The 22,970-nt window shown below is 47.6% G+C and overlaps 1 protein-coding gene and 1 non-coding gene across 2 annotated transcripts in view; one reads left to right on the top strand and one right to left on the bottom strand.

Moving 5' to 3' along the window:
• Vwf (von Willebrand factor) overlaps window positions 1–14,232 on the bottom strand; it is a 129,505-nt gene extending 115,273 nt beyond the window's left edge. Inside the window, exons 1-5 of the mRNA XM_055609420.1 lie at window positions 14,027–14,232; window positions 12,726–12,780; window positions 11,799–11,963; window positions 2,193–2,295; window positions 1,732–1,940 (exon numbers count right to left, since the gene is read on the bottom strand). Coding sequence (XP_055465395.1) covers window positions 1,732–1,940; window positions 2,193–2,295; window positions 11,799–11,963; window positions 12,726–12,780 — 532 coding nt within the window. The 5' untranslated portion in view covers window positions 14,027–14,232. The remainder of the gene's footprint in view (window positions 1–1,731; window positions 1,941–2,192; window positions 2,296–11,798; window positions 11,964–12,725; window positions 12,781–14,026) is intronic.
• Window positions 14,233–19,196: 4,964 nt separating this feature from the next.
• Window positions 19,197–19,339, top strand: LOC129678607 (small nucleolar RNA SNORA48). Its single transcript, XR_008720415.1, has one exon. It is a non-coding gene; the product is annotated as a small nucleolar RNA SNORA48 (small nucleolar RNA).
• The last annotated feature ends 3,631 nt before the right edge of the window (window positions 19,340–22,970 follow it).

Genomic DNA, 22,970 nt, shown 5'->3' with positions numbered 1-22,970 from the left:
CCTCGGTTGTCGCGTCGTCCTTATCGGCAAAGGCCGCGCGCGACAAGGTGCTTCTCTGGGATTGCCTGGGTGGGGACTGTGTGCATCTACATGTATCCATATCAGACAAGTAGAGGGAAATCAGATGCATGGACACACGGGGGGAGAGATCAGAATGACACAACTGCAGGTCAAGGGGGGCAGCAGCACCTGGAGAGCCAACGAACAAAGGCTCTCCTAGAGCTTGTGGAAGGCCCTGACTTAGGATTCTGGTTCCCAGAACTGTGAAGCAATGGGCCTCTATGGCTGGAAGCCAGCTGGTTTGTGGTGTTAGAAGCCAGAGGAAACCCAGTGAAGAGAACTAGAATTTGTATGGTGTCCACCGTGTACTAGATTCTGGGATAGGTGCTCTTCAGTACCCACTCACATCACACAGGCTGGGCATCTTAGGAAAGAGGAAGATGAGAAGGAACATGTGGATGAGGAAGATTCCTCACCAGCTGGTGAGGTCAAGGCTGCTCCCCTCATCCTGGGTCTTTAATTCCTTATTCGTACAGGAAAAGTTAGAGTGGGTGACCTCAAAAATCTTTTTCAGCTCTGATTTTTGTACAGTATGAAACTTTATGGCTAAATATAAAGTGAACCAGAAGGGTATCCAATAGATGGAATTACAAATATTAGTTAAGTGGGGGAAGGGAGGAGGATCTCAGAAACCAAGAAACAAAGCAAGCTGAGACTCTCAGAAGTCAGAAAACAAGGTTAAATATTTGGGGACAAATAATGTTGAGACTGAACTGAGAACTGAACTAATAAATCACTTTCTGGGGATGGTTCCAAAAACATCACTAGGACGTGTTGGACTTTTGCCAACACATACCACTTTCTTACCCATAGTGTAAGTCATATATAAATATATATGAATATATATATATCCTACAATAAGAAAGAAAACTATCTGAGAACTTGGACTTCCTTTTCCAATAAAGTAGGTTAGAAAAGTCTGAACTACACTACTGCAGTGTAAAAACAGGCTACTGAAGTCACAATGAACTTCAAAAGGAGTAGGAGGAATTCTGAGATAGAGAAAGAAAAATGAGGGGAGGAGAAGAGGAAGAATAACAATGATAAATGGGAGAACAGACAAGGCTGCTGGACGCTGAGTATGAGACCGAAGGCAGCCATCTTTCCAAGTGAGAGTCTTGAACGTGCATGATGGGGTAGATGGAGCTAAGACCCTGTGTGTGATCTTCCAAGGATACGCCCTCTGAGGACGCTGACATGAAAAGCAACCTACTCTGAGAAACAGAAAAGCAAAAGCTTGCTTCCTTGACCTGGGCTCAGGATAGGAGGGAAGAAAAGTCTCCCCTGAGAGCATGAGGTAAGGAGAAAGCCTCATGAGGGTTCGAGATTCAGATTTATGTTAGTATTCAGCCAAGCATGGTAGTGCACACCTTTAATCCCAGCCCTCGGGGGACAGAGGCAGGCAGATCTCTCAGTTTGAGGCCAGCCTGGTCTACCAGGCTGTTCCAGGACAGCCAGGGCAACACAGAGAAACCCTGTCTCAAAAAAAAAATTTTTGTCTTAAATAGAGTCAGTAATTCAATGCAGATTGCAAATTTAACATAAAACACTTCTAAAAAATGATCTGACAGTCCATAATCATGAGGCACGGAATCAATGGACTATGAACAGAAGTCAGCAGACATCAAATTAGCAGGTTGAAGGCTCCAGATACTTCAAGCAACAGCTTACCTTCCTGCGTCCTAAAGTCATCTTCAGCAAAGATGTTAAAGTCACCACACAGCCCACAGGTCTTGTTGAAGTGTCTGTCTGACATCAGGACCTGGAAGTTGCCATCACCATCAATTCTGGCCACAAAGCCAAAGGCCTCACTGGAAAGCTTGAAGTACCCAGCCTCATGTTCTAGGTAGAGTCCTTTGGAGGCGTAGGGCATGTCAATGCTGGAAGACAAAGGGCAAGCTCTCTGGGCTTCTGATATGTTTTCAGGATGTCCCCAACCTTCCTACCCAACCCCAGCTTACAGGCCTCACACAGTGAAGCACAGTGGTAAGGCTCTAGATCAGTGCTGCAGAGACCTGGCCCTTTGGGCACCTACAATTCCTATGTCTACACCCCAGTTTCTACCTTTAAATTATGATGGAGTGAAGAGCATATGAGAAGAGCCCTGAGGTCCTTTCCAGCTTCTGACTTACCTTTGGTCTCCCTGCATTACGGTGCCATTGACAAACAAATGGATGTCAAAAAACTCCCCAAGATACACAGACAGGCTCACTCTCTTGCCATCTTGGAAGTTCCCTGAAAGGAAAAAAAAAAATACCACCCCAAAATTAACAAGTGTGTTCTTATCGTCTTCTGCACTCTCCACAGAAAGCTTCTCCTGAAAGACTCAACAGAAGAGCAACAAAAAACCCTGACACGCCCAGTCCCTCATCTTACTGTTTGTGTAAAAGTACTAAGAGCTTACACATGGCCATAGTGGACTCCCAAAGGCATGACGGTGCCCTTCTGGAAGTTTGTCATCTTGGTGTAAAAATAAGAGTCAATGCTGTATGATCACAAGTAGACGCAGTGTGAGCTGTTGATACACAGTTCTTCAGCACAGTGTGGCCCTCTTAGGAGACTCCCAGCCAGAACAGTATGTGTTGTTCTATTAAAATGGAGATTCTAGTCCCACTGTTTAACTGTATATGGTTTCTCCGTGAGAAATTTAAAGAGTGTGGGGGAACTTTAATAAGGACTCAATAAGTTACTGATATTTGTATATGGCCAATCACTTGGTAAAAGGGTCTCTGTCGATGGTCTGGCTGTGAGTGGCAAACACAGATGCAGCAGTAATGGAAGCTGGGATGAAAGGGTGTGAACTGGCCAGGGATTTTTTCACGGCTTTCTCAAAGCTTAACCTGTGAGGAACACAAAGTCTAGGCTGTTGGCTGTCAAGATAACAAACTGTGTAGGAGATGAAACAGAAGGGTCCATGGAGAACCTGCTTCTGGAGCCCTGGGAAAAGGGACATTGGAGGAAGTAAGAAGGGAAGCCAGTGTAGACAGGTCACCTGTGTGCCATAGGGCGCCCGAGAGGGCAGGGCACAGAAATCAGGTGGAAGGCTAGCCTTGGAAATGAGTAAATACATCTTCATCTTCTGCAGGGATGGAAGCTATGGCCTCCAGCTCCTCAGCAAAAGAACAGCAAGAAAGCGTGTGGAGCCACGGCCATTGAAGACTTGGGAGGGTCTGTTGATTTGAGGTGTTGCCGCCATAGTCAGGAGCACTGAAGAAGTGAGCCTCTTTACCCATGAAGAGGCCACGGTGTGCGGAGCGTCACTGTTGGGGGTTGGGCTGGTGCCATGTATTTGTTATGTGCTGGCTCCCCAAGATCTGGTTACACCCCAGAGGAGCACATTCCCACACACAGCAAGTGATGCTGTGTAACTTTGCCCCCGACCCCCATCATACGTGATTAGCCAGTAAAGCGGCTGACACCTGGGCTGGACAGAAGAGAGGTAAGAAGGGGATGAGGTTCTTGGGTTTGGGGTCTGAAAAAGACCACAAGGTGGGAAAAGAGAGAGGGAGCAGAAGATGTAGCAGGAGGAGAGGAGGCCGGAGAGAAGGAAGTCACAATGGAGCAGGATAGACCAACAGCACGTAGCCATGAGGACAGGCTAATGGAACAAAAGCAGCACAGACAGGACAACTTATTGGGACTGAGAGAAAGCTAAGTAGCTTAGAGGGTTGATAACCTGCCCAGCTCTAGGGCTTCAAAGTTTATAAAAGAAACTATAGTCATTTTGTGTCTATGTCAATTATTTGGGAACTAGCCAGGGTAGAGAAGCCTTCAAGAGTCCAATAAGTTTACCACAACACCTCACAGCAACATTGCCAGGATGAAATAGAGGTGCCAAGCTCATTAAACCAAACACAAAGGGCCGTCAGTTTGGACTGAGCTTCTGAACCCGACCAAACCAAAACCAGGAAACTAGGATGCACACCTGACCTTCTGAGGAAACGGGAGAGAGCTATCAAGATGACTCAGTGGGTAAAGCCTTGCTTGTTGCCAAGCCTGGCAGCCTGAGATGGGTCCCCAGGACCCACATGGCAGAAGACAAGAACCGACTTCCACAAGCAGTCCTCCTGCCTCCACACGTGTGTGTGGCACACGTGTGCACATATGAGTAAATTAACAAGTAAATTAAGGAGGCAGGAGAAGGAGGCAGATGGAGAAAAGGAAGGGAAGAAAGAAGGAAAGGGGGGAAGGGAGGAAAGATAATATCCCTGAATAGCCAGTAGCTGCTTTAATGACACAAGGAAATCAACTGTTCATCACAGCGTTCTGTGTCTCAGCCCTTCTCGGTCTGAGATCCCACCCTCCTCCCCTCAGCGCATTCCATTTTACAGAATGAGTCTCAAATAGCAAACAAAGCCACCCCCAAGCTCCTACTTGTCCTCATTCAGCCCTGTCCCACATTTCTAAGCTTTGGAGGCCTGGCCTGCTCTGCATTTTTACTGAGAACATTGTTTTTTAAGATTTTTTTTTTAATTTCATGTATGTGTGAGAGGTTTGGGGGTGGGTTGGTGTGTGTCCTCTGCAAGCACAGGTCGGGATCTTAACTGCTGAGCCATCTCCTCAATCTGAGAGTAGTTCTAAAGAGTCTCTGGCAGCAGAAGTTAAGGTGATGGCAATCCAGGAGCCTAGGTGACAGGCAGATTAGACAGTCCCGGTGGAGTCTCAGTGGGACGTGCATGGGTACCCTGTTGCTCTAGCTTCTCAACATGCTGGGAAATGCCCATGCTAAAATGGCTTTAAAAGACAAACAGCATCAAGTTCCATGGTGTAAGCCCTCTCAAGGATCTTTCCCATCCCTAGACATTTACTATAGATCCAAAGCCAAAACCCATCCCAGGCTCGCCTGAGGCCTACACTACCAACACTGCACACCCATGGAGCCTGCAATGAGGCAGAGCAAGGACTTCCTGTCTCCTTTCCTCTGGGTGTCCTTGACCCTTTTGACCTCCAACTTGTCTCATCAGTCTGTTCTTCCCTTCCATCCTCAACCTCAGTGATGGAACACCTGTCTCTGTTTCCTGGGAAACCCCACCAGGTGCCAACAGCACCTTCTTCCTGGGAACAGGAAAGGGTTCCCCATGGGGCTCTCCTTCTTGCAGGCTCTCCCTCCTACAGGAAAACTAGTGGGAACAAATGAACCAGGGAAGGTGTGGCTAGGGGTGATGCCAGGAAATGCAGAGGCAACAGCTGGGCAGCTGGGGAGGTGCCACAGCCATGGAGCTCTGGACCAATTCTTCCTGGCTTTCACAGATGCCATAGAAAGCTCAGGGGTCACTGCCATTGCCTAGAAGGCTGGGCCAGCCCAGAAGAAAATCAAACGAGGCCCCCAGAGCCATGTTGGGGAGCATGAGAGCTCCCACCCTTCCCAAGAGAAGAATGAAGAATGAGGGTGCATTCATTGAGGAGAAGTAAGAGAAGGAGGAGGGGGCGATCAGTTTGATGTACAGTTAAAGAAAGCCTGGGGAAAATAGACACAAAATCAAGATAAAGTGAGGTATGTGATCCCAACACTCAGGGAGGCTGAAACAGGAGGATCACAAGTTCCAGGCCAACCTGAACTACATAGCATAACTCTGTCTAACACAAAAGAAGTGGATCAGTGGTCTCAAAGTCACCTTACATGTAAACTGACAGGCAAGGCGACAAACTGGCTTTGTATAATAAAAGCTGTGGAACGTGGATCCCCGAGGTGGTGGCCCTGAGAGCCACCTGTTCCTCGTCACAGAACTTCTGAAGACTTGTCCCTGGCCCAGGAAAGAGCGGAATCAGGGAGGCCAGAGGACAGCCGGCCAAATAGTGTCAGGGTAGGCCAGATGTGAACAGGAGCAGGGCAGAGCTGGTGGCCCAGGATCTTCACCTACTGCTAGAATTTGGGGTCCTGAGTGGAGAGTTTAGGTTATGGTAACCAGGCCTCATTTCCTACTCAGAGACAAGTGGAAATTAACAAGGTAGGGACAAGGGTGGGTTTAGCACTGTGACCTTCAGTAAAGGCAGAGAACCTGTGGAGCTCCCAACCTCCCAATCCTGAGGAGGATTCATAGCAGCTGGCCCCAGCAGGAGTGGACAGAGGATTTGGAGGTGTTTAAAAAGACACACTATGAGCGAGCTGGGAGGATCTCAGAGGCCGTCTAAACAAGTGGCTCCTTAGTTTCATAGTCAGAACACCCTTTTCTTAATGACCCAGCACATGAGCACACACACACACACATGAGCACACGCATACACGCACACACATGAAAACACTTCTGTTTTCAGAGTCTCTGTTTTCACTCTTACCATATGCCACCTCTCTGAAGTTTTCTGGCATTTGCTGTTCTTTGCAAATGCTGGATACACCCCATGGCTTCTAGCTCAGTTTGAACAACATTGACCTGAACTCGCCCCTTCCTCCCTTCCTCCCTTCCTCCCTTGCTTGCTGGCTTCCTTCCTTCCTTTCTTTTAAGAGACAGCATCTCACTCTGCAGCAAAGGCTAGGCTTGAATTTGAGGTCACCTTATTCTTTCCCATACTGAGATTGTGTGCATGAACCACCAGGCCCGGGTAGATTGGTAGCATCTTACAACTGGAGAAACTGAGGCTTAAATATAAAATCTGATCTCGCCACCATTGGCACTGGAGGCTGGCTACCTTGCTGAGAGGCAGAAGAATTAGCAACGGCCCAGCCACACCATCTAGATGTCTGCAGCATGAACCCCAGATATGATCCTCCAAAATGTACCCAGAAACTGCCAGTTGTCGTCTGGTGGGGAAACCACTCCCACTAAGAACACTATTCATCTGGAGCACAGCAGATTTCCTGAACCCAAGCTCAAATGTCCTTTTGCACCATAAACCACCTGACTAAGCTCTCTCTGCATGGTGGATTCACCAAACCACAGACACTGATGGGAACTTTAAATCCCCTCCATTTCCTTTACCTCCTTTCCTTGCTACAGATACCGTGCAACCATTAGAAAAACATGGCATTCGAAGTGACCCCAGAAGGGAACCCCACATACCATGAACCTCCAAAATAGCACTTCCTAGCATCGTTGGAAAAAAAAATGGGGCTTCCTCCCACCCAAGAAGAGAGGCAAAGCCTCCTGGATCTTCCCAGGCTTCCAGCTGGCCTCGAACTCATTGTACTAGATGCTCCACGAGCAGTGAGCCTTCACCCCTCACCCCATGAGTGGGAGCGGGAGGCCTCCTGCCCCATCAGAAGCATACAGGAAGCTTGAACCAGGGTGAGTCCTGGGGGGTCACTCTCAGATATCGCAAACAAGCCTTCAGTTACTTGTGGCTCTCCTTGGGCTAATTTGGGAGCCAGATCTTATCACCATGATGTAAGAAGACAGGGCTCTACAGAACAGGAGGAAGAATGACTCCCCGGTCTCTCTGTGGCCCCTGTGCTGACTGTGGAAGACATAAAGCCTTGGCTTGGGCCCCCAATCACAAGAGGGCTCCCCTTGGCATCAGGTAGGCTTCCATGTACAGACATAAACACTTAACTCAGGAAATAAACAAGGCCCACAAACACCCAGACAGGAATATAAGTGACTTAGAATCAAGGAAACAGGATGTCACTGGAGAACAATTGAGCACAAGGTAATCCTAGATCTATAAATGAAACTCGGGTTCCAAAGCCCAGGCTCCAGCCTGCCTCCCACACTCCACTAATACCAGCAGGCAAAGGAACCACCAATCTTTCTGATGTTACAGTAGGATTTGGATAAAAACGCAATCAGTCTACAGTAAAGTACATTTACAACTGATTCTGATCAGGAGCTTCCAGAAAACTGACCCTTGACAGGAGCAAGTTGTCAAGAGAAAAGAATCATAAACCAGCGGAGAATCAACTGGGGCATCCGGAAATACATGATCCCTCCTTGGATCTCAAAGTTTCCCCTGGGTACTGAAACCAGGAAAAAAGTGGCCCATGAGGCTGGGCCTCTGCTGCAGTCCTGTGTGGTGGCAGGAGGTTACCATGAAAGAGAACCTAACCTTGACAGAAGCACGCAGAGGCCAGCAGTGTGTGACTCTTTGATGAATTCAATAACCGGATATCCAATGGTGACCCGGATGCTTTTGTAACTTCGTTTGGGTAACAGGCCACGTTTTTTAAAGAGCTGATCTCACCTAAGCCTGACAGAGCCTGAACTGTAAAGACGAGGAGGCTGGAGAGACTGCCATTTCCCTGGGGACTCTGATGGGGAAGGGGCGTGAGTGTATGGCTCTTCCTATGTTCCCGTCGCCTCACAGGGGAGCAACCTAATCTAGGTACTCCTTCACACAGGCTCCTTTTCTAGACGGCTCTAGAGCCCACTAAGTTGACACCCCTTTAACCTCTCCACCATGATGTTTGAGTAGGGGGACCTCCACTCAAAATACACGCTGGGGTTACCTGAGTGGCAGGCCTGAGTTCCTGCCTCCCTGGTTGGGGCAGGAAGAAATTCTGCTCTCCTAAACCAGACCCTAGCTGTTGCCTCTGGGGCAAGATGGGACCCCACATCCCGGTGTTCAGAATGGTTTCCACAGCTTGTCACACTCCAAGAGTGGCCCTTTGCAGCGCCTGCCTTGTTACTGTCACCCAGGCTGCCCAGTTCTAGGAATGGCCTCCAGGCTCGTAGATTTGAATGCTTGGTCATTAGAGAGTGGGGCTACTTGACAGGGATTTGGAGTGTGGCCTGTTCGAGCAGGTGTGGCCTCGTTGAAGGAAGTGTGTCACTGGGGTTTCAAATGCTCAAGACAGGCCCAGTAGCTCTCTCTTCCTGCTGCCTGTAGATCCAGATGTAAAGTTCTCAGCTCTTTTTTCTTTGGTAATAAATAGTGATAGGGAAGTACAAGCTGAATAAACCCTTTCCTCGCCAAGTTGCTTTGGTCACCATGTTTCATTGCAGCAATAGTAACCCTAACTAAGAAAACCCTTATGATTCTAAACATTTGGTCCCCAGTAAACACCAGCAACCACAGCTGGGAAATTACTACACATGCAATTCTTGGTCCCATTCCTGAACTTCTGGAGCCAGAACTCTGGGGTTAGACCTAAGCAGTAGCCTTAGAACTCTTCTGGGTAATCTTGATGCTTCTTGAAGTCAGGAACCATTGCTCAAGCTTCGCCATCACTCCAGCCTGGCTCCTCGGAATGAGCTCTCCCTCCCTCCTGCTCCTTCCCTTGACTCATGCTACCCCCATTGCATGGAAATCTCCCTGTCTTCTCCTCTTAACCCAAGCCCCTCACCCAAGACTCCTCAGATGTCACTCATGTGAATTCCTTCCTCTACTACAGTCATTCTCAACTTTCCCGATGCTGCAGCCCTTTAATACAGTTTCTCGTGTTGTGGTGACCCCAACCATAAAGTATTTTTGTTGCTACTTCATAACTGTAAATTTGCCACTGTTATGAATCATAATATAAATATCTGTTTTTTTATAATTTTAGGTGACTCAGTGAAAGAGTCATTTGACCCTCAATGGGGTTGCAGGCCAACAGACTGAGAACCACTGCTTTAGTATACCACAGCGCCAGGTTTCATGGATTCTTCTCCAGTTGGTGTTGAAAGATTCCACTGAACAACAGAAAACAGAGAGGAATGAGATACTGCCCGTGCCCTTGTAGGGCTCCTAGAGAACAGGAAGATAGCGGGATGCTGAAGTCATTCTGTGACTGATTTGCTAACAGAGGTAGGTGGAAAAGCAGCCAAAAAGGGGTCTTAGTTAGGGCTTCTATTGCTGCCATGGAACACCATGACCAAAAAGCAAACAGGGGAGGAAAGGGTTTATTTGGCTCACACTTCCATGTCACTGTTCATCAACAAAGGAAGTCAGGACAGGAACTCAAACAAGGCAGGAACCTGGAGGCAGGAGCTGATGCAGAGGCCATGGAGGGACACTGCTTATTGGCTTGTTCTTCATGGCTTGCTCAGCCTGCTTCCTTATAGAACCCAGAACCACCAGCCCAGGGCTGGCACCACCACAAGGGGCCAGGCCTTCCCACATCAATCATTAATTAAGAAAATGTCCTATAGGCCAGCCCGCAGCCTGATCTTATGAAGGCATTTTCTCAGTTGAAGCTCTGTCCTCCTAGATGACTCTAGCTTGTGTCAAGTTGACATAACACTAGCCAGTTCAGAGAGCATCTCAGAAGCAGGAGGAAGCCAGGAGAGTTGGTACACACCTATAACCCCAACATTCAAGAGGCCAAGGCAGGAGAATCTCCACTTCAAGAACATCATGGGACACACTAAATAAGGGGACCCTCACAGCCGTGGCACAGTCAGCTTGCCACATTTACAAACAGCGTAACACATGCTGGAACCAGAGAACCGCGCATGGATCCAGAGCATGAATAGTAGAGAAACAACCGTGAGAGCCATCCAACGTATGTGTGAAGCAAGGCCCTGCGTGCTTCCAACCTTGTGCAAGGCTCCTTTCAGCCCTCTCTGGACTAGGTCCTGAGCCTGGGACCTGACCTTGGAGTTGCCCATTTATTCCAATATTGAAGGGAATCCCACTGGGTCAGTTTAGGGAAAAAAGAGTGATGAGATTGCTCAAAGGTGGGGGGGAATGTCGGCTATACAAGCCTAACAATGTGGGTTTTGACCCACAGAACCCACATCTGTGAGTCCAGCATTCCTAAAGTGATTTGGGAAGTGGAAAGTAGAGACTAGCCCAGAAGCTCATGGGCCAGCTGGCCTGGAAGACACAGCACAGCAAAAGCAGTAAGAGAGACACTGACCCCCACACTAACCATGGCATGCTCACATGTGTACGTATGAGCACATGGACACACACACTAATAATAATTACTACTATTGATTAAGAAACTTAGAAAAACTCAATATGTGCTCAAATTCTCAAATTCTGTATCCCCAACCCTCCTGTCTGTCACTCTGGCTTGTCTTCTACTAAGAATCGCAATCAAGTGGGTTTGACCAGAAACCTCCCGAACCCTGAAACTCCTCTCTGAAGTGCTCTATTAAGGGCCTCACCCGTGTCCTTGACTCTGAACATCCTTTTGGAATTTGGGGGTCCGACCCTCTCTCTTGCGCTCTCCTGCCACAAAGCCCCGCTGCAGCAGACCCTCTTGAAGTTAAGGCCTTCCTTCCCGGTTCTAACAAGTGTCTCAAAAGGTTCCCCTAACAATATAGCTGTTTGTCAGTCACACTTCCCCAAGGCAGAGGGCCCCGGCTTTGCTGGGTTCACAGCACCCTCACTCACATGCCACAGCACATTAGTTCTTAGAGCGGCTCTGGACCCTAGTTCTCTATCACTGCCTCAGCCCTACAGGGCACCCTCCATCCCTCGTGCAGAGGGAGTGGGCGGAGACTGGAGACCGGGAAGGATGCTGATAGCCTTCTTTGGATACAGTCCCTCATCTGTAAAGAGGGATGGTTACACCCACATCCCATACTGCAGTGAGGATGCAAAGACAACTCAGGTGGACTCTTCCGGTAACTTAGGAGGTGTTCAACCTCTTAATTCCGAATCCCACGTGTCCCAAAGCTCTTCTACGTCATCTTTTTTCCTCTGTGATTCTGGACGCCTGGAATGTTGCCTGCACCCACAGCAATGGACACAACAGCTGGTGTGACACAGATGTCCTCACAGCAGACGGAGGGAAGGTGTCCTGGGAAGGCCACTGCCCTCCATATTCTCAGAAGCGACCTCTCATCTCAGCTGTGTCATGAGAGTTGTAACCCTCCCTCCCCCACCCCAGCTGCCCCTGCTCTGAGATGCCGCCATGGGTACCCAGGGCTCACCGAGAATGGAGAAGGAGCGTTGCTGGCAGTCCCCAGCCAGGAGGTAACTGCAGCCCCCTGCAAAGCTGTACATCGTCTCATCGAAAGTGTTGATGAAGTCATCCCCAAAGAGGCTGCATCGGGCCGTAGACGGCCTGTCACGATTCTTTTCTGTGCAGAGGGTCCCTGAGGGAAGAGGCCACAGGTGACCATGAGGGGACCATCAGCCCAAAGTTCTCTGGCCCTATAGAAAAGAGGCTACAACTGATAGAAAGTAGAAACAAGGAAATATTTTCCATTTTAAATGAGGTCCCTTTTCCCTGAGCATGACTCATGTCAATAATAGAAAAAGAATCTTCCAGGGCATACATTAATTTTAGTAAGACTTTCTGACACATGCAATGATGCCCATTATAGAAAATGTAGAGAATATGGAAGCGAACCCAAGAGACGTTAAAGTCATCTGTGGTCCATCATTGGGCAGAAACTCAAGTTGGCATTCTGGCAGTCATTTCATTGCTCTGCTTCATGATGCTGGTCAAAGGGCGCCACTGCCATTTCCACACTGGGAATCTCAGTGAGGGAAGAAAGTGAAACAAGCAGTGTAGTGAGAGGGGGGGTGGCCTGGAACCCAGAGAACTGTCCTCTGACTTTGGCTCTGTGTGACTCTCTGACATGAAAATAAATGCTGTCTCCAAGGCTCGGGTTCCGTTCTTCCCATCCTGTGCTCCCATCATACGGCACAGTTCTTTGCCACCCAGTCTCCGCAGATACGGCGTTTTTGGAGGGGGCGTATTTCAGGAACAGGATGCTCTACAGAACTATCACAGAGGCAACCACTGACTCTTGAAGCCACAAGCCTAACACAGACCAAGCACATCTACTGAGTCCTGGAAGGAGGTGTCCCAGTGGTATAGGGCAAGGGTAAGGAAAATAGTTGGTACCTACCTGGCCAGGTGAGGGCCAAAACAAACAGCCAGATCTTATACCTGACAGCATTCATCTGCAAAAAAAAAAAAAAAAAAAAGGGGGGGGGGGGATAAATAGTTGGTTCTCCCTGCCTAGAGAGATGACTGCCAGAGCATACTGCCGATGCATCCAGCGAGGAGGCTTTTTCTTAGGGCATATATATCCTTAATGGCCCCCAAGCCTCCTTTGAGCATGAAAACCTAGTCCCCAACATGCTCCCATGATAGTGCCATGACAGTGCCAGGCCTAAGAACAATCAGTCCTGGTGGGCCACACTGCTGGGCACCTTCTCCAGACAGTAGTGCCAGAACCAGCTCTACTCCCTTCTCCTGTTCTCCAGGATGACCTGGGATCCAATGTCCCATAGCTCTGCACCATCTGGAGAAGAGGTGCCACTCAGCCATCATACATGGCAACCAACTAGGAAGGGAAGAATCTGGCTCTTTTTGCTGCCATTGGAACCCAGACTCAGAGACCAGCCAGGGGCCACCACTTAGAACTTGTTAGTCACCTGCCCTGGGCCATGAGTGCCTTTAGAACAGGGACTGTCTCTCTCATCAACGTCCCCAGAACCCTCAAGGACACTCAGCATCCAGTACACGCTCAATAAATGTTTGCTGAACGGCCTTGACAAAGGAACAGGGGTCTAACAGCCCTGGACCTGAAGACATTTTTCTATAATGTGCCTTACCCCACCCCCGACCAGAGAGGACAGACACTCACTCCTGGATGACAGAATACAGTCTCCCAACCCTCAGAATCCCTGCCACAGCCCCTCTCTTCTGGAGAAGTTTACAGGAAGCACAGCAGGTGACACCGGAGGTGTGCTGGAGACGACTCTTCCTACACAATACCCCTTCGGGCCAATGAAGAGGGATAAACCCAGTATCTCATGAATGTGAACAGAACACTGGGCCAAGACTGGGTCACAAAGCTGATGTCCCTCTCCCCTGCCCTCCCAGCACAGTGGTTCATCAGGGGCTCGCAGCAGGTACCCAAGAAAGGAGGGAAAAGCGCTGGCCAACCTCATCTTTGTACAGTTCTGCCAGGCCAGAAAGTCTCTTCAGAAAGAAAAGCAGAACTCAGCATCAAGAGCAGAAAGGACTTTTGGATCGGCTAGCTCTGAGTGGTCCCTCCAAACAACCCCTTCTGGTCCAGGTATAGAAGCCCCCACACACACACACACACACACACACCGAGCGCCAGCACCTCAGGGGCAGGGATCAGCCCTATACCTCCCTTCCACGGCTAAGCCAGCTCTCCTTCCAAGACCATCATACCTTCCCCCTTACAAACAGGGGCTGTCTCTCCAAGGACCCTTGGGAAAACCGCTGCTCAGTTGTGCCACCACTCCCAGGTCATGTTCCAGAGAAACTGCCCGCCCGCTGGATCTGCTCAGGCTGTGGGCTGTGTCGCTGTCAAGTAGTCCAGGGGCTGCAAAGTCCTCACAGCCAGGGAGAGCAAGCCCAAGCTGTGACCAAGCACCCACTCCTCTATGCTGCAATAGCTTGGAGCTGCCACAACAGGGCCCTGGCCTTCTCTTAATTATGGACAGGAAACAATGGCAGGATGCAGTTGTAGAAGTACTTCCAGGCTGATAAGACTTGAAGAGCCAGGAGGGAGAGCTCCTGGAAGCTGCCTTAATGAGCTGCCTTGCTCCTCTAACACAGCTCAGTTTGGTCCCTGAGACTCCCTGAATGCCCCTGCAAACAGCCAGAACAGAAACAGTAGGTTTCCTATGGCAGCCTGGTCCAGGCCAGGAGACAGAACCAAGTTATGTCAACATCACTTTGGGAACCCCCTGAGGTGTTTGAGAAACACCTCGAACCAAGCCAACTTAGCAGCAGGGTGACAGGAAGAAGTATGCCGACACTTCCTGCCCCTGTCACCCATGGGCATGAACAATCCGGGCCAGAACTCACAAAAAACAGCCTGTTTGGAGTCTAGCCAGTGTTTTATGGACAGGTTAAAGACAGAGGCCCTGGGTCGGGCATGGTGGCACATGCCTTTAATCCCAGCACTCTGGAAGCAAAGGCAGGAAGATCTCTGAGTCTGAAGCCAGCCAGGTCTACTTAGCAAGCCCCAGGACAGCGAGGACCACATAGAAAAACCCTGTTTCAAAACAAACAGCGACAAAAGATGAAAGCCCCGATCACAAATCCAAGACTTTGGAGAGGAAGCGGGGGAAATGATGATTTCATTCTAATACCACCACCCCAAAAGATTCACACACGGGCTTGCGCATGCTCGCCTGCACACCTGCTCTCTGCTAGGCCTAGAACCCAAGACCTACGGGTGATGAACAAACGGTCTTCCACTGAGCTACATACATCCCGAGGCCAACGCCCCACTTCCAGAGCCCCGATTCTTTACACTGTCGTACCCTGCACACATGAATGCACTCCACTCCCGCCTCCGAACCGCCCATTCCCCAAAGCCCCATTCTCAGCACGCTCCGACCAACTAACTCCTGGTCTAAAAGACACAGGTACAGTGCAGGAGAGAGGAGAAGGCAGGACTCCCTCTCCGTGGGCTTCCGGGCACTTAAGCTGGGCAGTTACGACAGAGCGCTTGGCGGTGGCCTACACCTTTGCTCCCTACTATACCATCTGCTCCAAGACTCTGAAGAACCACTATGTCCACCTTCACCATGCTCCCTTCACACACACCACACACTGCCCCGTTCCCTTTTCCACCGTCTTAGTTAGGGCTTCTATGGCTGTGACAAAACACCATGGCCAAAAAGGGAGGAAAGGGTTTATTATGCTTCCAAATCACAGTTCATCGCCAAAGGAAGTCAGGACAGAAACTCAAACAAGGCAAGAACCTGGAAGCAGGAGCTGACGCAGAGGCTGCTCAGTCTGCTTTCTTATAGAACCCAGCACCATCAGCCCAGGGATGGCCCCACCCACAATGGGCGGGGCCCTCCCCACAGCAATCACTAATTAAGAAAATGCCCTTCACGTTTGCATAACAGCCTACAAGCATTTTCTCAATTAAGGTTCTCTCCTCTCTGATGATTTCAGCTAGTATCAACATAAAACTAGCCAGCACAACCACTCAAGGTAGGAAGGCTAGTATTACCAGGGAAGAAAAAAAATGAAAGAGGCAAGATTAGCCCTTAACATTTCTGTTGCCAGAGTCGTTAGGGGTAGAGTCCGGACTCTAGAAGCCTAGTAAGCTAGCCTTGGTCAGCCATCCTCAACAGACCCATTTAAAAAGGCATGTGGTAATGAAAGGTTAATGAATAAAGATTCATTCACGTGGCCACTTTGGGAAGCAGAACAAGGAGGCCCAGTGACCTTACCCTAAGTCCATCTATGAGATACTGATATGAAATTAGGGTTAAATAGAGGGCAGGATACATACATACAGGCACACACATGTAATCAGTATGCTGGTCATGCACTACTGGTCAAGGCTTGGCCCCGCCCATCTTTTCCCCGGGAGACAAGTCCCTCCTCCAGCTTTACCCTCCCCAGAATGAGATTCCTGGGGAAACTCCAGTGTCTTAGGAATTGTCTCAATAGCCTGATATAAAAAGAGTAGTGCAGGTCTCATCAGGATATCCATTCCAGTTCCAGGGACCTTACACCCTCTTCTGGTCTTTCAAAATGCTGAGCAATATAGCACTTTTTTTTTTTAAGACACAGCTGACCCTGATAGCCAAATGAACTGGTGCCTGGTGGTGTGTTTTTAATCCCATCCCTCAGGAGGCTGAGGAAGGAAGACCAGGAGTTGAAGACCAGCCTTTGCTTCATAGTGAGACTCAGCCTTGTGAAGAAAAAAAAAAATCAAAATTAAAAGTCTGAAAAAAAAATGTTGGAAATTAAATCCAAGAAAATTACTCCAAAAAATAAGAAAGTGAAAAACTGTAAGAAGTGCTAGGAAAGAGCATAAAATGAAAGGATCCCAGGAGAAGCTCTGACAGCCAATGCTGGGATTTTATGAACCGTGCTCTGTCTGTGTTCACAGCCTCAGACCCCCGAGCATTTTAACTCAGATAATTATGAGGGTGGGCAGGAAACCGCAGCTGGGGGGAGTGGAAGTGTGATACGGGGAAAGGAAAGCCACTACTGAAAGATGTTTATAGGACATCCATCAGGAGAGACGGAGGGAGGGAGGGGGCAGGAATGGAAAGGGAGGACCATCAATTTAATCCTTGGGACAGGGAGGTAGTATGGGAAAGACTCAGCCGTGGAGCTGTGATATTTCTGCACTTAGTCCTGTCAATTGTTAGCCAGGACTGTTTCATTAGCTGTTAAACGCCCGGCTCATAGACACAGAGATGGGTCTCAGATAAGTTAGGTCAGAGGATTATGGGAGAGGACTGTAGTAAATGGTCCCACTAAGTCTTCATTCAGAGTTAGGGAATTTTGGTTTTCCAGAAAAAAAAGACGAGCTTACCATCATCAGCATTTATGAAGAAGGTACTTTAGGAAGAAGGAAGTTAAACTCAGAAAGAAAAACACTAGAAATAAAAGTAAACAAAGAATTCGGTAGCCACGGGACGAATATGAACAGGTGGTGACTTCACAAGCCAATAACAATGATAGCGAGAAATGAAAGAGTTAAAATAATAAATAAATAGTAGGAGGCTGAGGCAGGAGGATAGTGATTTTAAGGTCACCCTGGGCTACACATAAGACTTTGTTTCCCAAAAAAAGAAAGAGAAAAAAACGGAAAAAGGAGAACAGAGTACTAGAAAGAAATAGGACAAAGAAATGACAATCGTGGTTGGGTGTAGTGGCGCATGCCTGTGATCCCAGCATTCAGGAGGCAGAGGCAGGTAGATCTCTGTGAGCTCAAGGCCAGCCTGGTCTAGGAATTGAGTCCAGGACAGCCAAGGCTACACAGAGAAACCCTGCCTCTACAAACAAACAAAAAAGAGGGATGACAATCGCAATGAAAGTAGTTTAAGGTTCTTGCATTCTTCAGACTTAAGACAGGAATACATAGAAAATGAGAAGAACAGAGTCTGAAGAACAGAATTCAGGGCTGCGGTGTAGCTCAGCTAACAGAGTGCTTGCTGCACACACGAGCCCTGCGGTCAGTTCACAGCCTGTGATCTCAGTACTTAATTCAGGAAGTAGAAACAGGAGGGTCAGGAGTTTAAGGCCAGCCTCTGAAAAAAAAAGATGAGTTTAAGGCCAGCCTGGGTTGCCTGAGACCCTGGTTCAAACAAATAAATTACTAGAGGGTAGCATTTTTATAAAATTAAAGACTAAAATAAGAGGCTGGAGAGGTGACGGGGCTAAGAGCACATATTCATCTTCCAGGTGACCTGGGTTCTATTCCAACACCCACACGGCAGCTCACAGCCATCTATGACTCCAGTCTCAGGGGATCCAACGCTTACTCCTGGCATCCAAGGGCACAGACATACCTACAGGCAAAACACTTATATACGTAAATTAAAAAAAAAAAAATTAACCCTTACAAAAGAAAAGACTGTATAATAAAATGAAATTCAAACCAGTATATTTTTGCTTGTAAATATGGCTAACTATGGAAAGTAAACATGCTACAATAACCACTAAATTTGAGATACTGGTAAAGTCTGGGGAGCAAGAGAGACGACAGGGCCTATGGAGCAGCCCGTGGGGGCTGGCCTCTGTAAACTCTTCATCGTTTTAGCTATTTCAACACTATGGAGTAAATGGAGCATTAGGATGGGCAGAGCTGGCTAGAATGCAGGTGCTTCTGTATTAGCGTCTCTGGGTCTGTATACGGTTGCAATCTTCCTTTAAATAAAGAGTCCCGAAGCCAAGTGAGTAGGGAGTGAAGGCTATGTTATCTGAGCTCCGTGTGTTTGTTGAAGATTCTGCGATTTCTCCTGTTGATGACGTCTAGTCAGGAGAGCTCATGATTATAGGTTATTATTATTATTGTTGTTATTGTTATTATTATTATTATTATTTAACTTTTTTATTAGTTCTTTGTGAACTTCACATCACCCACCCCAGTCACAAGTTTGGGCTACACAGTAGTCCTAGGCCAGCCTGGGCAACAGAATGAGACCCTGCCTCAAAACCAGGCAGCGGAAAGGCAGGCTGGCAGGGGCTATGGGAGCTGCTGCAGAGAAACACTCAGCATTTCTCACCCAAAACTGAGGCGCTGTGGTAGGAAGCCATCTTGAGAAGGTCATGCCCAAGCTTTGGGAGAGTAAGCCCCTACATTTTTCTTTACCCTGGAACTCCCTCATTATGTAATGTGGCACAGTCCCTGACAGTGCTTTATTTGTAGCACGGTGTGACCTAGGCAGAACGCCTCTGAGGAAAGCTCATTGACAAATACATATGACGGACTTGGAGTCAGGGACACAGGACAAAGTGCAGCTTGCTTTCCTATTAAGAGCGGTGGCTCTGGCGGTCGGCCAAAGAGGATTGAGAGGCCGAGCAGACAAGTACCAGTTTGTGCAGAGACTGAACATCAAAGATTCTTTAGTCGTCCTCCCGGCAAAGGGCAAAGAGACACCTTGTTAGTGGTGGTTTTCTTATATCAGTCGGGGCAGAGCTGATGGCCGTCCTTTGTTCCTCCAAGCTCGATGCCTGGCTTGGTGGCCAAAGCTGTTCTATGCCCAGGACTCACAAAAATCAAATCAAGTCAAATCCAGGCAGCGAGACTGCAGGAGAGCTGGGCCCACCACTCGCCACTCATCTCCTGTGAGGTGCTGTGGGTATGGGGATGATCCCCTCTTCTCCCACCACCACCTGCAGCAACCAGGAAAACCTGCTCTGTGGTCGTGAGAGCGTAGCGGTCCAGCCCCTCACAGACTGCAGCACTTGGGAGATCGGGGCCCTGAAACTTGACTGGGCAGCACGGTGGAGCTGGCTCTGGAGGCTTGAGTGCAGGTGAGCTGGCCCCGAGGCCGTGAGAGCAGGAAAGCTAACTCTGCCTCTTGCCGGTTTCGGCACTGGGTGGCCCAGCAGGGGCAGTGCTGGAGAGCTCGCCCTGGTGATCTGGATAAGGGAGAGCCAGTGGGCTGACCAGCTCAGCGACCACCCAGGCCCAGATCCAGGCCCCTGAGATGGCCCACCTCCAAAGCTATATCCTCCGTTGAGACACATTTGTGTCATGGGTTGGGATGTATGAAAGGGCCAGTCCTGCTGTTCCAAAGCTGCAGGATCTCCATGACACAGGGCAGCAACAGGATAATTAGAAGGATGAGGATCCAATATTGGTGGTGTCACAGAAGCCAGAGGTCCTGAACCAGATCAATGACTCACCGCAATGAACATTTGCAGGTGAAGATGTGTGGTCAGAGGGATGTACAGCGGGACACACTGTGACCTACTACAGCTTCCACAATGAGATGCTTTCTATGCTGTGTGTGTGTGTGTGTGTGTTGGGGGAGGATTCAAGGGCAAAGACCAGATATGAGGGGACAGAGAGATGAGTAGGACCGGGGCACATGATATGAAACTCACAAAGAACTAATAAAAAGTTAATTTAAAAAAAAAAAAGTCTATAATCGTGAGCCCTCCTGACTAGACGCCATCAACAGAAGAAAATTTTCTAAGTCTTCAACAAACACAGGGAGCTCAGATAACAGCATTGCAGGAGGTGGTCATTGAAGAAATTGAATGGAGAGTCCAAATGTGTTAGGTTCAAATGAAAATGCAGCATATCAGAATTTGTGAGGTGTAACAAAGGTAATTCTAAAGTGGAAGTTCAGAGAGGGCGGATCTATACATATTATATATACATACATACATATATATGTGTGTGTGTGTGTGTGTGTGTGTGTATCATTGTGTTTAACCTCTGTACTGACAAACTAGATTTCTGGCTGCCACTCACCTTGCTACACCTATAAAAGTCCTTTCTCTTACAGCTTTACATCTAAATAGATCCACCATGACCTCTCATACCTCTAACTTATACACCTTTCCTTTCGTAAAGCACCCACTTCTGTCCTTCATTTTACAACTTAAGTACCAATTCCCTTTCCTTCAAAGAATCTCAGAAACTAATCCTCTCCAACCAGTACACCATTGCCAGTCTCTGTACCCTAAAGGAACACACGTGTAAGACAAAAGGGTCTTCCAGAGCTAAGCCAGACCAGAGCTAGTAGGGACACCACTGGCTCCATCCATGACAGCCACAACAAGCACACCTCTCAGGGAAGACATGCCTTTTAGAAGGGTTCAAACACACGACCAAGTGGAATTATAAAGGGGGAAAGAACAAAAACTGACAGACACATCCACCAGGACAGAAGCTCAAGCAAGATAAATAAGCAAAAGTTATGAGACAAAAAAGCCCACAAGCCATGCCCAATCCACCCATAATCACAACCATAATCACCCATAATCACAACGGAAAGTACCAAGATTGCTGAAGTGTCTGAGAAGGAATTTAGAGTCCTGCTTTTAAAAGATTATTAGTGATCACATAAATGTCTCAAATAAGCAGAAGAATGATCTAAAAAAAAAAAAAAAAAACTCTAAAGTCAACCCCAACAGTACTGTTGCCAAAGTGACCAGTGGGTAAATTTGGGAAGGAAGTGACAAAAGTTCAGGAAATTTTAACAAGAAAAATCACAACACTGCAAAGAAACCAGGCATAACTGAAAATTAAAAAAGCAATCAACCAAATGAAAACCTCACCGGGAAGCACCTCTTATCAGTGCTTATTACCGTCTGTTGACAAGGTAAGTTTCAGGATGGAGGGCAGAGTTATGTCATGTAACATTTGTAAAAAAAAAAAAATATTAAGGATTTTGACCAATATTTTCAAGTCTAGAATATATTCAAGAGATAGTAGATAAATGCTAAGATAAATACAAAAGGCAAATTACTTAATGAAATGTAACAGAAATTTCCCAACCAAGAAAAAAAATTGACATTCAAATACAGGAGGCATTTAAAACCCCAAACAGGAGTGACCAGAGAATGACCTCTCCACCCACCCCCCCGTGTGGTATTCAAGATGATAAAAGCACAAAGTAAGGAAATAATATTAAACACTGAAATGGGAAAACACTGACTCATCTACAGAGGGAACAATATCAGAATAACCTTAGACTTTTCATCAGTAGCCTTGAAAGCCAGAAAAGCATGGAATGATAGATTTCATGTTCAGGGAGCAGATAACTCCAAATCAAGAATGTTGTTACCGGAAAATCTTTCTCCCAACTGGTGGAGAAATGGGGACATTGTAAGATAAACACAGATTAAAGCAGCTCATGGCAATCAAGCCAGCACTTTAAAATTCTTGAAAGACTGTTACACCGAAAAGAAAAAGAAAAAAAAAAAAAGCCTCATGCATGAAAAAAAAAAAAAAATACACCCTTGAAAGGAACAGATGAACAAAGAAGAGCTGAAAAACCAGAAAACCCCAAAACACTCACAAGGGAAAAAAGGAAAGCAAACACACAAACAAACCTAATAAACCAGCCAAATGGTACAGCCCCTAACAAAATGACCATGTTATCCAAAGCAATCTACAGATCCAATGTGATTCCCACGAAAACCCCAGCAGCATTCTTCACAGAACTAGAAAAATATCCAACCTGCAGAGCTATGGTGTCAAAATCAGCATAATACAGGCACAATAACAAGACATATAGACCAGTAGATTGTGGGCCCAGAAATAAACCCACAAAGCTGTGGCCATTTAGTTCTTGACAAAGGCATCAAAACCAGACGAGAGCTAAAAATCACAAGTGGTTTGGAGAAGACTGCACACTCACAGAAGACAGAACTCACATCCTCAGCTCCGACCCTGAACGAACATCGATGACTACCTCGAAGACCTTAACTGAAAAGCTGAAACTGAGCCAGGCGTGGTGGCACACGCCTGTGATTGAAGCACTCGGAGAGGCAGAGGCAGATGGATCTCTGTGACTTCAAGGCCAGCCTGGTCTACAAAATGAGTCCCAGGACAGCCAAGGCTACACAGAGAAACCCTGTCTCGAAACAAAAATAAAATCTGAAACAGCTGGAGAAAAAACAAGGAATGCACATGAAGTTATAGTACAGGCAAGAGCTTGCTAACAGGACAGGAAAATGGTCTCAAGAATCAGCCAATGATACTACATGAAATTTTAAAATCTCTGCATGGCAGAGGACGCTATCAGCAGAGTAAGCAATCCACAGAATTGGAGAAAATGTTTGCCAGCTACACCTCCGACAGGGCACTGATACCTAGAACATAAAAGGAATTGCAACACCAAAAACATGAAAATACCCATCGAGAAATGGGCTAATTAAATGAAGG

This window comes from Psammomys obesus, unplaced genomic scaffold (genome assembly GCF_907164565.1).
Source record: "Psammomys obesus unplaced genomic scaffold, mPsaObe1.curated_primary_1811, whole genome shotgun sequence".
Lineage (NCBI taxonomy): Eukaryota > Metazoa > Chordata > Mammalia > Rodentia > Muridae > Psammomys > Psammomys obesus.
This window is presented reverse-complemented; position numbering and strand designations above follow the sequence as displayed.